The sequence below is a fragment of the Alligator mississippiensis genome, chromosome 5 (genome assembly GCF_030867095.1).
Source record: "Alligator mississippiensis isolate rAllMis1 chromosome 5, rAllMis1, whole genome shotgun sequence".
Classification (NCBI taxonomy): domain Eukaryota; kingdom Metazoa; phylum Chordata; order Crocodylia; family Alligatoridae; genus Alligator; species Alligator mississippiensis.
Window position 1 is genome coordinate 203,307,263 of NC_081828.1, and position 14,421 is coordinate 203,321,683.

General features: G+C 42.9%; 1 protein-coding gene across 4 annotated transcripts in view; it reads left to right on the plus strand.

The window, feature by feature from the left end:
* Positions 1 to 14,421, plus strand: part of LMBR1 (limb development membrane protein 1) — a 105,521-nt gene that overhangs the window by 63,604 nt on the left and 27,496 nt on the right. For all 4 annotated transcript variants that reach the window (XM_006264387.4, XM_059729182.1, XM_059729184.1 and 1 more), the window contains 5 exons: positions 9,757 to 9,837; positions 11,834 to 11,910; positions 12,150 to 12,227; positions 13,223 to 13,296; positions 13,530 to 13,620. In XM_006264387.4, the coding sequence (XP_006264449.1) occupies positions 9,757 to 9,837; positions 11,834 to 11,910; positions 12,150 to 12,227; positions 13,223 to 13,296; positions 13,530 to 13,620 (401 nt within the window). The remainder of the gene's footprint in view (positions 1 to 9,756; positions 9,838 to 11,833; positions 11,911 to 12,149; positions 12,228 to 13,222; positions 13,297 to 13,529; positions 13,621 to 14,421) is intronic.

Sequence of the window (14,421 nt, forward strand, 5' to 3'; positions counted from 1 at the left end):
AGACATTTTTAACTAAAGCAAATTAAATGAAAGGCTAGAATTATATACCACTTACAAGAATGGTGATGCATTGGTGGTGGCAGTGGTGAAGGTGCCTCTCTCCACTTAAATGTAGCTCAGAGGTCTGCCTGAGAGAATATGAACCCAGATCTCACCCATCCTAGGAAGGAGTCACAACCACAGTCATATCGATTATCTGAGGGGTCAGTTGCTTTCAGAAGCCACTGTACCTTGCATGGATTTCTGAGATATTTTTGGATTAGGGAATGGGATGCTTGTTCCAGCTCGGGGATTATCGTTACCAATAAGCTATTGCAGTCTCTCTCGATGAGTATTTGAGTATTTCATGCGAGTAAAACAGTTTCAACGCATCCTAGAACACCTTATAACCTGGTGGTTGGGTACCCTCCTGGTAACTGGAAAATTGCTAAAGGAGGGAATTTGAATCTGTCTTGTACATTGTGAGTGGCATTGCCACCACCATATAAAGAGTTGCATGGGAATTATATTTGTGAAGAACTTTTATAGTACTTGGTTGAAGAAGCTTTTTGCAGTACAAAATTTTACAGTACAAGCCTTTTGTAAATTATAAATAAAGTACTTTTAAAACAAATGCATCTGTGGCAAGTGCTAAATTGTTGAAGTTCTGGTCTTTCAACTCTAAAGGAGGTATCTTTTACTACTTACAATTAAAAGCTAAAGTAGAATATAGTCTTCACTGAAATGAAGCAGCTTTTGTTTAAGACTTCTACAAAGTTTTCTGTTGGGAAATTGGTTCTTCAAATCAAAGCAACAAAATAAAATGTTTAGGTTTTTTCATTTTTTTTTTTATGAAAAGTTAGTGGTTTTTATTAAGGAATTACTATTGGTATACTTAATTAAAAAGTATTCCGTTCTGGTTCCAAGCCAAGATGCCTAAGAAAGTTCCTGTAGGTCATTTTTAGTTGTTCAGTTGCTCACATTTTGTCATGTTATCTAACCTATCTTGCTATAATTATATGACTGTAAAATTTGGTTCATGGCTGTTGGACATCAAGATCTGTAATTTGTGAGTATAACTCTAAGGGCCTTGGCACATGTTATATTTAAAGTGTTACATTTAAGATCCAGACAGCTTAAAATTGAACTTGTTGTTCCAGCCATGGCCAACAATCAGCTGATTGTCAGATCTGGCCCCAGACCTCACCAGAGCCAGTTTGTCTCTGTTAGGGTCCCAGGGGTAAGCTGACAGATTGGCCAGGATGGACTTGCAGGCACTCCTCTATCAACTGGCAAGTAGTAATGGCACAATTGGGGTCTGATCCCTGATTTGAAAAGTTTTCCTCCTGCCATGCATGTGTGGCATGGCAGGAAGTGGGGATCAGATCTTGTCACAGCACTGAATTGAATGTGTGCTAGGGGCCATGGATTTCTTGAGTGTTGATGCCTTTGCTGTAATAAAGACAATGCACTGCAATAATCATGGTATAAGAACTCTTTCAAGTAGTGATAATGTTAAACATACTTTTCCTAATTAATAGATTATTTGAAACAAGCAGCCTTCCTAGCCTAGCAATGTAGCAATAAAGTATTCTGAAATATTTATTTCATTTGGTGTTAAGAACTGATGTTCAGGATTATGTTGCATTTGACTACATTTTTTATAAATCCTCATATATTTCAAAAAGCATCTCATTATAACATTACATCATTTTAATTATGAAAATGAACTCTTTCATAAATTTTTACTGAGACACATAAAAATTTACTTGTACAGTACAGGAAGTTGTATAGGTTTAATATTTCTGTTCTCTGTCCTAAAGTTTAAGGTATTGAGGAGATACTGAGCTTAGGAAAATGTGTGTTTCCAGAATATTAGGTTTCACTACCCACATCACTCCTACAGCAGAAGAATAAAGCTGGGACTTTTTTATATTAAAAGAAAAAAAGTTGCCTTTAGCTATTAGTTTTCCTGAATCCAAAGAGACGGGTGGGGTAGGATCAAAAATCCTTACTTGATCAAAGTTATTGGCTCAGAAGGTATCCTTACCTATGTAAGAAAGATGAAAGGTGTTGTTTTTATTGCACGCTAGTAACAGTGTAATTTTGAACTAATTGGTGTTGAACTGCCAATCACCTAGGGGGAATGCAAATAGATACTCTTACAATTTCCTTTGAGGTACTGAAATCTTATGTTGGGGCTGGAAGAAAAACAGAATAATACCGTTAAATTGACCTTAAATGAGCTGCTTTGTGGCTTTCTTGGAGAATCCCTTCTAACTTTTCATTACTAGTCCAAACAAGTTTCGTCTACCAATTTGATTTATTGGCTAGACAATGCTGACATTGAACTTTGTGCATGCTTGAAATAAAGTTTACTACGTTAGAGTTTTAAGCATTTAGCTACATCCTTTTCAAATACCATTTTGACTGATCTAAAATCTTCCCTGACTCTCTCCCTTTCTCTCGTAAAAATATCTTTTGTACAGCAAGCTGCTGTCAGTTTTAAGTAAAACTACAAGAGCTGTGTTATGTGGAAGACTCTGGATCTCTGTTGGTGTTAGATATTAAGGTCCTAATGCAGTTGCTATTGACGTCATTGTAAAGGTTTCCATTGATGTCAGTGGAAACTGTCTCAAGACCTTACAGTCTATATTAAAATAAAAATATTTAGCTCCTAAACAGAGCTTTTCTCCAATCTAGAAGCTTATTATGAATAAAAAATAACTAAATGTTGACTTTATTTATGTACAGAAATGTAAGGGTGAAACGTCATTAAAGTCAGTGAGAGGCTTTCCAGTGACTTTATTGTAGCCAGAATTTCACCCTGTGAGTATCTGAGTTATTAGTCAGATATTTTGTAAAATATTAACATGATGGTTAAACAAAGGAGCATAGGACCAGAAGGCACTATGGACCATCAAGTAAAGTTGCAAACCAGCATTGAAATAATACAGCAATTCAAATGCTTTTAGAATTACATTTACTTAATATAATTTCTAATTTAAAATGACTAACTACTGCAATAAATAAAAAGAACTTGTTCTGATTAACTTCCAAAATATTTGAGAAATGAACACTAATCTTCACAGAATTTAGAAAGCAGTTAGCTGTGTGAGTCTGAAGTCAGGCAGAAGGCAAGGCAGGGTGGCCTTTTAAAGACCTAGTTTGTTCAGAAAGGCATCTGAACAAATTAGTCTTTAAGGGCGCCTGTACATGTGCAGCAAGGCTGCTCCGACGTACTGTAATTACAGTGCATCTGCTGGAGCATGGTAATTACTGTGCTCTAGCAGACTCCAGTGTCTCATGTATCAGCATCCTTGCACTGAAAAATGGCGGTGGGGGCGCTTTAACTAAAGCTTGTTTGATGAGCTTTAGCTAAAGTGCCCCTGCTGCCATTTTTCAGTGTGGGGACACTGATACATGACACGCTCCGAGTGCTTTAATTAGACCAGCTCTCGGAGCTGCTCTTAATTAAAGCACTTCCCCTGCTGCCCCAACTCCCGGAGCACGTGTATATGTGCCCTAAGGTGCCATCCTGCCTTACAGAGAATGTAGATTAAAATGAAGAGATTTGGGGAGGGGTGGAGGAAACAAACTTTTTACACATCTTGCTTACTGTCAGTGGGAGTTGGTAATGCTTGCATAACTTTAGCATCAGCTTTTCCTCTCTCTAAGGAAGAGTTTTATGTTACAGCAACAAAATTTTGTATGAAAGAGTATAATGGGTCCTCTACCCCACTACTGAAGGAGAGAGGAAGCCAAGGATCAGCTGGCTGGCTCCAGCCTCCCGAGCAAACTGATAGTGAGAGAAGGCCCTTGCATAAAATGGCCACCTGTCTCGGGTGTGGTCAGGGATTGATAGGCCTCGGGAGGAAGTAGTGGGTCTGGTGACCCAGAGTGAGATGGATAATCCTAGGACCTGAAGCAAGGGAGAGAGTCTGACCCTGCAGAGTTCTGTTCCTCTCACCTGCAGCTGCTGCCCCTGCCCCTGCTTCTGCCGCTGCCCCTGCCGTGCCTCTCTGGATGGGTGGGGGCGAGGGAGGGGGTGGGAAGTGGAGTAGGTGGAAGGCAGCCAGGAGCTAGAGCTGGAGCTCCATGGGCTGGGCAGGAACTGCCTGGCAGCCACTGACTGAGTGAGCTCTGCTGCACGCGTCCCCTGCTTCCCCCTCCCTCCCCTCACCCCCCCCACTGGCTCCCAGGCAGCCCCCCACACACACGCTCACACACCCCCTCCACACATCACTCACCCTGTCTACAGGGCAGGGTATGCCTGTCCCTCTCTCAAACACTGCTCCTCACCCACCCAAAGCCCCATAGGGAGTTTTGGTGAGTTATTGGAGGGGGGATGGGGGGGTATTGACCCAGCCCACAACAGCTCATCAAAATTCCCTATGTGGCCTTTGGGCCCAAATAATTGACCACTCTTGACCTAGACCCTTCAAAGGGTCTAGCACTGCTGTGAGCAGAAGGACTGGTGTTGGACAGCAAAGACTGGGGGTGCAAGCCCAGAGCTTGTGAGGGCAAGACCAGAGGCTGTGGGGCCTAGACCTCATGAGGGTGGGGCTCGAACTGGGACCCAAGAGTCTATGGTCCTGAGACAGTGGACCTCAGGTGGAGGGGTCCAGCCAGAGTAAAGTGGGTGAAGGCCAAGGGGCCTCAGCCCAGACAAGGGTCTAATACCCAATTGTCCTCCTTCCCCCACCCTTGTGGGGCGCAGCCTTCCTATCCAATCATAACATGAAGGTGTGGCAGAGGTGAGACAACAGAGTGGGACCCTGCAAGGCCAGAGGAGGCAAGCAAGGTGGAGTTCAGGCAGACTTTGCCACCCCAGCATTAGACCCACACCAGCATTGGACCCAGTAGAAAGAGGCACGGTAATTTAAAACAAAAATTAAATCCTTTTTCCTAGTAAAAATAGTGCTTGAAATGCATAAGAACATAGCCATATCAAAAAAAGATAGCAACTTCAATATATAATAGCAAAACATTAAAGTTGTATTAGAGATCTGTCTCTGGTAATTATGTTTTGTTACCATATTACCTTACAAGCCTTGCTTTACTAGGTGCTATAGAAACTCAACAAAAAAAAATCTTTCTCAAAGAACTTATTCTATAAGTCTAAGACAACAGACATGCAGATAGTTGTAGATTACAAGGAAACAATGGAACAAGATTTGTTCACATGATAGGCAGTGGTTTTAGTACACCATTGCCTAAGCACTGTTTAGTTTTTGTACTTATTGTGGCAAAAAATTTCAAGGAGGTATTTATTTTTGGATAGCTCCTTCTGAGTGCAAGTGACAGTGCCTGAGGAAAGCACAAAGGTTCTAGTTTGAAAACTTTTAAGTGTCTGAGAGTGGCCTCATTGGCTAATTGGAAACGGGAGTTCACATTTTGATAGTGCATGGGAGATAAAGGTGGGGGGTGTGGAAATAGGTCATGATGGGTATTGAAACTGAAAAATAGCTTATGCTTGATGCAGTAGAGCAATGGGAGGGAATAGAAGGATGGAAATAGAGACATGCTATGGAAAAAACAATAGCCTGCAATGGTCTTTTTTGTAGCATAGTGAATGCGTATAAGAAGAGCAAGATTGTGTTTGATAGGGCTAGAGAAATCAAGTGAGGCAAATATTCAACATGCAGTTTGATAACTTAGACAAGAGGTTTAGTTGTGTGGAAGAACAGACTGTGCAGAAAGAATCTGAGAGGCTGGATGTGATGACTTGGTGATCAGAGTTGAAGATGATGCAGACTAATGTTTTGGGCCTATGACAGGCAGAGGTCAAGAAGGGACCAGATTGAGAAAAGTTGGGAGGAGAAGAATAAGAACTATATGTTGGCCAAGTTAGATTTCTGTTAGTGGTGCTGGATCAAAGTTTTCAGTTTGACAAAAGGAGATGCATCTACCTCTACACCAAACCTATCAGTAGTTAACATACAGATGAGATTATTCAGAAATAAGATGTAGAAGAGAAGGGTCAAAGAGAAGAACTCTACATAACCTTCACAGAAATTTGGAAAAGAAATGAGGATCCTCTAAAGACGATGCTGAAGGAATACTTAAAGGCAGGAGGAGAACCAGGAGAAAGATAATAACAGAAACCAGGAAGAGACATGATATCAAGAAGAGCAAGGTTGGCAGCATTGAAATCAGCTGTTGGGAAGGAGGGATGGAGTTTTGCTTCCGAGAGACTTTTGACAAGAGCAATTTCAATGGAATAAACTCCAAGGAGTAGAAGCTGCATCAGAGAAGGTCAGGGTGGAGTTTGAAGAGAGAAACTGCAGACAGCAGTTGTAAGAGGCTTCAGAGCTGAAGTAGATGGGGCAGTTGGAGGGGCAAATAGAGTAAAGAAGGATTTTTAAGATGGGATAGACAAAAGCATGATTGAGGTGTGGCAGGGAAGGACAGGAGCCAGAGAAGAGTGAAAAGTTGAAAGTCGTCAAAGAAGAGATGAGTGTGGACACAAAATTAGGAGATGGGATGGGCTACTAGAGGGATTTGGGGGATGTAGATTTTGGGATGGGCAAGTAGAGGGATTTTGATAAGGTGAACATTTTAATAGTCAAGGGTGTTTAGGGAGGTGGCTGATGTGATTGCAGAGCCATTGGCCATCATCCTTGAAAACTCATGGTAATCAGGTGATTGGAAAAGGGAAAACATAGTGCCCATATTTAAGAAAGGTAAAAAGGAGGATTCAGGGAACTACAGACCAGTTGGGGAACTATACCTCAGTCCCTGGAAAAATCATGGAGCAGATCCTCAAGGAATCCATTTCCAAGCACTTGGAGGAGAAGGTGATTAATCATAGAATCATAGAAGTCGGGTCGGAAGGGACCTTGTAGATCTTTAAGTCCGACCCCCTGCCTGGGCAGGAAGAAAACAGCTCAAATGACCCCAGCTAGGTAGGCATCAAGCCGCTTCTTAAAGACCCCCAGGGTAGGAGCCAGCACCACTTCCCTTGGAAGTTGGATCCAGATCCTAGCCACCCTAACTGTGAAGTAGTTCTTACAGATGTCTAATCTAAACATACTTTCCAACAACTTGTGGCTGTTATTCCTTGTTATCTCGGGGGGCGCTAGGGGAAACAGGGTCTCCCCCAAACAGTTAGCATTGATTCACCAGGGGCAAGGAACAGTTAGCATTGATTCACCAGGGGCAAGTCATGCCTGACCAAACTTGATTGCCTTCTATGATGAGATGACTGGCTCTGTGGATGCGGGATGTGGTGTACATTGATTTCTAGCAAGGCTTTTGTTATAGTCTCCCACAATATTCTCGTAGGGAAGCTAAGGAAGTATGGGCTGGATGAATGGACTCTAAGGTAGATAGAAAACTGGGTGCAGCATTGGACTCGTATGGTAGTAATCAATGGGTTGATGTCTAGTTAGCAGCCGGTATCAACTGCAGTGCCCCAGGGGTCAGTCCTGGGGCTGGTTTTGTTCAGTGTCTTCATCAATGACCTGGAAGATGGCATAGAGTGCACCCTCAGCAAGTTTACAGATGACACCAAGATGCAGGGAGTAGTAGGTGTGCTAGAGGGTAGGGCTAGGATTCATAGTGACCTAGACAAATTGGAGGATTGGGCCAAAAGAAATCTCATGAGATCTAACAAGGACAAGTGCAAAGTCCTGCACTTAGGACAGAATAATCCCATGCATCAGTTCAGGCTGGGGACTGACTGGCTGGGCAGCAGCTCTGCAGAAAAGGACCTGGGGGTTGCAGTGGACAATAAACTGAATATGAGCCAACAGTGTGTCCTTGTTGCCAAGAAGGCTAATGGCATACTGGGCTGCACTGGTATGTGTGTTGCCAGCAGGTCTAGGAAAGTGATAATTTTCCTGTTGGTGCCTCTCGCTCCTCTCTCCCCCCACCCCCCCCCCCAACTCCAACCCTGCTGGAGAGTTGCTGCAGCGGAGTGAAGCCCAGCTCCCCTACCTGCCTACTCCAGGCTTAGGTGGGGGGGGAGGCAGCTCTCTGCCACTGCATGTACTCCTGGGGGGGCAGGGGGGGGGACTTGTGCCCCCCAGATTTGTGGGTGGGGCTGGAACAGGAATGGGTTGCCCACTGTGGTCTCAGGCTCTCTGCCCTGCTACTCTCCCCCAGGGACTCCGCAGCCCAGCAGGTGTGACCCAGTGCTGTAGGGAACAGCGAGGCCATGTGAGGAAGCTGCTAGCCACTAAGCTGTTGCCCTGGTGCCATGTCCCCTGCCTGTGTGGAAGTAACAGGGGTGGTGCTGTGGGGTTGTACCCTTTGCTGCAGCTGTGTGGGCAGCGGATGTCTTGCTAGGGCAGTGCAGGGCTTGGAGCGGCAACGAGCCTCCCCATGTGGCCCCCACTGTTGCCTGCAGTGCCGGATTGCACCCTCTGGGCTGTGGAGGCCCTGGGGGAAGGCAGCAGGGCGGGGAGCCTGAGCCTGCAGCAGGCAGCTCACCCCCACCCCATGTATACATGTGGGGGGCACAGGTCCCCCCTGCCTCCCTGGGAGTGCATGCAGTGGCAGGGAGCTCCGCCCTGCCCCCCGGTCAAGCTGCCTGCAGCCCCACCCTACTCCCTGCCAGGGCCCTGTGGCTGCACATTGTGGCCCCAAGCCCCATGCATCACCCAGCTGTGCCCAACTCCCTTCCTCCCTATGGGGGCCTCAGTTCTTTCCCCACCCCCACTTACCTGCGGTAGCTGCTCTCCTGGCTGCTTGGTGGTTATGTGCGTATACATGCATGTGGCACCCCCTGACTGACCGCCTTCCTCCTGCTGTCTCCCAGGCCCTTGCAGGGTGGAACTCTGCCAGCCTGCAGAGAGCTCTTTGCAAAACTGCAAAATCTGCGGGTTTCTCCAGTAAAATGAGAAATCCCAGGTTTCTTCCGGTAACAGGTAAAATCTGCAGTTTTCTTGATTTTTTTCCCGTGGGAAATGGAAATCCCGGATCCCTGGTCATCATCTTGGAAGCTGAAGTCACTGAGTGAGGAGGACAGCCAAGAACTGGAACTGGAGATTGGGTGGACAATAGATGACATGAAGATGCAGAGAATTCAGCTGTAAAGGCAGTTTTGTTGGAAACAGGGAATGTGTGAATTTGCCATGATCTAGTGAGGTACTCGGTATTAGTCTGTTGCCAGTGTTCATTGCACACAGAAGCAAAAAGAAAGCCATTTTATCTTCTTGAAACAGCTTTGGTCAGTCTTAGAAGCCTTTGGTATGCATCATCTTTAAATGGAATTTTAGAAAGCTACTAAATACTCTGAAAGGCCATCAGAGCATGTATTGCAGTATTTGCACCATGATATAGCATAGGTCATTGCTTCCCAAACTTTTCCTCAGCATGACCCCATATTCCCAACCCACAGCCTCCCACCCCTGTGACCCCATCCGCTGATGTTGCGACCCCATTTGGGAATCGCTGTCGTGGGTATTGAGACACCAGATATGGTCCTTGCCATGCATTGTCAGATTGTTTCTTGTCTTGAATCTCTCTGTAACACCATCTCCTTATCCTCGTGTCTTTCACACATTGCTTAGAGGAACCCCATCAGGTTCCTCATGGAACACTTTGGTATGGAGGACTTCTTTTGATAAAGAGAGCAAGAAGATCCCCAGTCAGACTTGTATTTGTTATCTGCAGCTCTCCAAAGAACCATTTGCCACTGGTCTAAGGAAAAGTATTGTTGCTATAATAAGTGTATTAAAAACTGTTTTCATAATGTATCTTTTGGGATTAGTTTTAGTGGTCTCTCAAAAACATAAACCAAAGTAACCCCTATATCTTTCTTTTGATTAGGTTTATCTTCTGCTGTGGAGTACAGTACAACAGAGCTGGAATGGGAACTTGAAAATGTGAAGAGCACAAAAACAAAGCTAGGTATGGGTTTTTTTAGTAGTGTGTCTGTGAAACTTGTTATAAAATAGCCAAAATATATGAAATGTGCCAGAATACCTTGCAGGTGACTGATATAAATTTATCATTGTAATTCTGTACCTTGTGCATTCAGTCTTACAAATGAACAACATACCAACATTGCATTTTATTAGCAAAGCATTTTAAAAAAATTGGACATTGTGTGATGAGCATCTTTGGACTTGCTTTTGTTTCTGAAGAAAGTTGTATTAAAATACTGTTCCTAATGCAGAAATGGCCTCATGTAAATTAGATGAAAAAAATAAATGTGGTTCACCACTGCCTTTAATACACCAGTTGCATGATTTTTGGTCATTTGGCAAGACTGAAGCAATACTTTTCTTCCTGGTATTTTTTTAATGAGCGATTTGAGGCTTTTCTACTATGTAATTAGGACACTTGGCATTTTAAAGATAAACTGCAGTTTTGTCTTTGTTGTTTCTTCTATATATGACGGTTGCCACTTAAAAATGACATTTAATAGTAGGGGTGCAGCACTAAAGAAATTTTTTGGCCCATACTGATGGCCAATTATTGGCCAGCCATATCAGCCGATACTGATCTGATGGCTGATATGCAGCCCATCAACTTGGAGAGCGGCATCTGGCTGGTAAGTCTGTGCGGGGCAACAGGCATGGGAGAGGGAAGGGGGGGACGGGACGGGACAGATCGAGGCCCCCACAGTTATGGAGAGAATGGGGCTAAGGGGGGGCAGGGCATGGGATGGAACCTCCCCTGAGGGTAGCATGGGGGGCGGGGCATGTGCCCTCTGGATTTGTGCACGGGGCAAAGGTGGGCTGCCCGCTGCAGACTTTGGGCCAGGGGCTGTGCTGGCCTCTTCCCGGCGGTGGGGCTGAGGCTTGGGCTGGGTCAAGGCTGTGCTTGGGGCAGGTGGCAGCAGTGCTGGGTGGGGTGCCTGTGGGGGAAATTTGGGGTGGCTGTAGCCCACACTGTAGCCACCTCTCCCAGCGCTCTTGCTGCCTGCCCCGAGCACAGTTCTGGTCCAGTCCTCCTGCTGGGAAGAGGCTGGCGTAGCCTCTGACCCTGAGCCCGCAGCAGGTAACTTGCCCTTGCCTCTCACAAATCTGAGGGAGGGGGGCGGCACATGCCCCCTATGCCACCACCAGGGGTGCGTGCAGCAGTGGGGAGCTGCTTCTACTCCCTGCCCCGCTGTGCCCTCCGGACGAACTACCCCTGGCTCTGTCCCATGCCCCACCCCACCCTGGCTGGGCAGTGCCTGTCCCTGCCCCAGCCCCATTCCCTCTCACACTGGGGGGTCTCAGTCTGTACCCCTAAGCCCCTCCCCCCCGACTTACCAGCTGGACGTTACTCTTCAAGCTGCCGGGCTGCATTCCTGGCCGTGTGCATGCAGTGGCTGTGCGTACGCATGTGACATTTATTAGTAACATTATCGGCTACACCAGCCGAAAAAAGCCACTTGCCGATTTATGTTAATTTTCCTTTTATCGGTGCCAATGCAATATACCAGATATATCAGTGCATCTCCTATTTATTAGCTTAGCTCACAATATTCAAGACACTGCAGCAGTTGTTACCAACCCAAGGTTAGGAAAATACCTTATGCTAAATATCAAAGTGGTAAGTAAAAGTGGATTTTTAGACTCCATAGTGATATCTAATACCTATTAAAATGAGTATAGTTACATATGTTGACTAACCCTAAACCAGCATGATATGGAATCATCTAAGTGTTATGTGTTCAAGAGTATGTCAAAGTGTGTGGTAAAAAAATAATTTATGGTACAATTTAAAACTGCAAAATTGCACCATACCAAGAAGATACCAGCTAGTTAGTACCCCTTTCACTCAAGTTGATGTAGAAGGTTACCTACAATTAAAATCTACAAAATAAGCCCATTATAAAAAGCAATAACATTTTTTTTGCCACTTAAGACAACTCGTATAAGGTACTAAGCCTCCTTTTTCCCTCTTTGAAAAGAGCGACGGAAAAAAGCTTCTGCATGGGAGAGGAATTTAGTGTATCCAGCTGTTATGATACTGCTACTCTTTGTAACGGTAAGAATTTTACTGTCTTTTTTTCCTTGTGTATAATAGTTGTTTGGGGGATAATTTTAATGGTTTTGAGTAATGGAGGTGATAACCAAGAAAATATGAGAACCAACAATCCCTTCTTGAGATTTTTTTTCCCGCAAAGATAAAAGTTTTATTGCCACCAGATTTCATTATGTTTAAACATTTACATTGTTTAAGTGTTAAAACCTTAGAATTGACAAAATGTCTCTACTTCTTTATAGTCCTTATCAGTCCTCTTGGTTGCTTGCAACATTCTTCGCCTGTTGGTCGATGAGACTGCAATGCCAAAGGGATCAGGGGTAAAGTAAACTTTGATTTTTTTTTTTTTTTTTTTTTTTTGCAAACATCAGTTACATGTTCACTAGAAGTTTTGAAAAAGCACCAGCAAGAGCCTTCAGTTTAATAGCTTTAAAAAGTGTGTTTAACACCTGAGTCTGATTCTATGGGTTTAGTCCTGCAAATGTGCTAGCTTATGTCTAATTGTACTCGCACTTAGTAGCTTCATTTATCTCTTAGGAAGATCAGGCTTATGTTGATACAGTAGTAATTAACAAAGTAGGTAAATGAGAGCACCATCAGAATTAAAGGGCATATATTTTCTCAGTGCTTCCATTTTTAAGTGGAACAGAATTAATATATTTTTATAAGCAAATTTATTTCAAAATGGTACAAAAGATCCTTATTATCTTTTGGTATTTTCATATCTTTATTTTTTATTTTGCAAATAAACTTTAATATTTTTAAAATATTTTATTTCAAGAAAAAAGCAGCCTTCACATTGTTAGATTGTCCCAATTAATGCCATTACAACTTTTTTTTCTAGCTTACTAATGATTTAGTCTATATGAGTACAGTCATATCACATATTTGCACAACTATATGAAGCCATTTAGTGCAAGCTGCTGTTCCATTAGTAATAATACATGCACTGAAAAAAGAGTGACTTGGAGATTTTAGATTCAGCATCCAAAGTACTGGGGCATATGCTTATAAATTACATGCGATGTGAATAATAATGTTGGAAAACTCAATTTTATATTTTCCTATTGTAAAACATTTTACTCAGATTTTGAAATTGAGCTTATTTAATTTAGATAGGTAGAATGTAAAACTAAATTTGAAGTTACCCTGAATTTCTATACTTGAATCATGGAAATATTTTATTTTACAGTATATCTTTAATCCAAGGATCTCAGATCCTTGGTTAGGACAGAAGTTAACTTTCTGAACACTTAATGTGCGTGTATGATTAATTTATGCAAAGTTTTTTTTTTTTGGTTTTTTTCTCTCATAGGGGCCTGGGATAGGAAATGCTTCTTTATCCACTTTTGGTTTTGTGGGAGCAGCACTTGAAATCATTTTGATTTTGTATCCTTTCTTTAAGTATGCTGTCTGTTAACAAGTATTCTGTCTAGTTTTCTGGGACACTGGTAATTTACTAAGACACTTGCCTGGAAAGAAGAAAGAGACAGGTCAGTCCTTCTCAAGCACTTGAAGTGTTTTTGTTTTTTTTCTTTGGTTCTTAAGACTTTTAGGAGGCTGCTGAGAACTTGAGTGAAACTTGCATTCCTTGGAGGTTCTTTTTTCCTTGATTCTCACAGCTATCTTATGGTGTCCTCTGTCGTCGGCTTCTACAGTCTTCGCTTTTTTGAAAATTTCACTCCCAGGAAGGATGACACGACTATGACAAAGGTAAGGTAAAATCTGAGGTGGTGATGGCCCCCCTTTTTTGCCACCCAAGACAAACTGACTCTTTTAGTTAGTAATTGCCCTGAATGGCTCATTTGCAGTGATCAGTATTTGTTTGTAAGCTGCGTAAACACAAACTGGAAGATTTTCAAAATGCTGAATGAGTGGGAAAAAGGATGTGCTCTGTTTAGTTTGGATGGCATCCATTCACTTGTAAAAAGCCTGGAATAGTGGAGCTTGTTAACTAGCTATAGAAAAAGCTAGTGAAAGGACTTTTTTCAAAGGAAACGTATTGCTAATGAGTAACTTTGATTGTGCTAACTGTACTTCAGGGAGCTTATTTGAAATCTGAAGAACTTGGTTGCTACAAGTAATACAGACAAAGTAATTCAAATTTGAATAATTAAAGTAAGACTGAGGAGGTCTGTTCAGCAACGTTTTGCAGTCTGAGGCTAATTTGACTTTTTCCACAATTTGGCATTGGCTTCAGAATTAACAAATGCTGTTACCTAATGCTGAGGCACATGCATACATTTTTTGACAAAATATTCCCACAAACTGACAAGAGGGAGCGATCTATAAGCAAGGGGCAGAGGGAGTATTTAAATAATTAAATAATTAAATAATACTCCATAATTTACATGATTGAATCACATAATTTACATGAATTTCATGATTAAATACATGAAAGTAGTAGTGTCTAAACACATTGATTTTATGATACAAGATATTTGCTAAGGCTATTCCATGCCTTTCCTTACTTTATGTAGCATTGGAAACTGGGTTGAAATTGTCTTTGTGTCT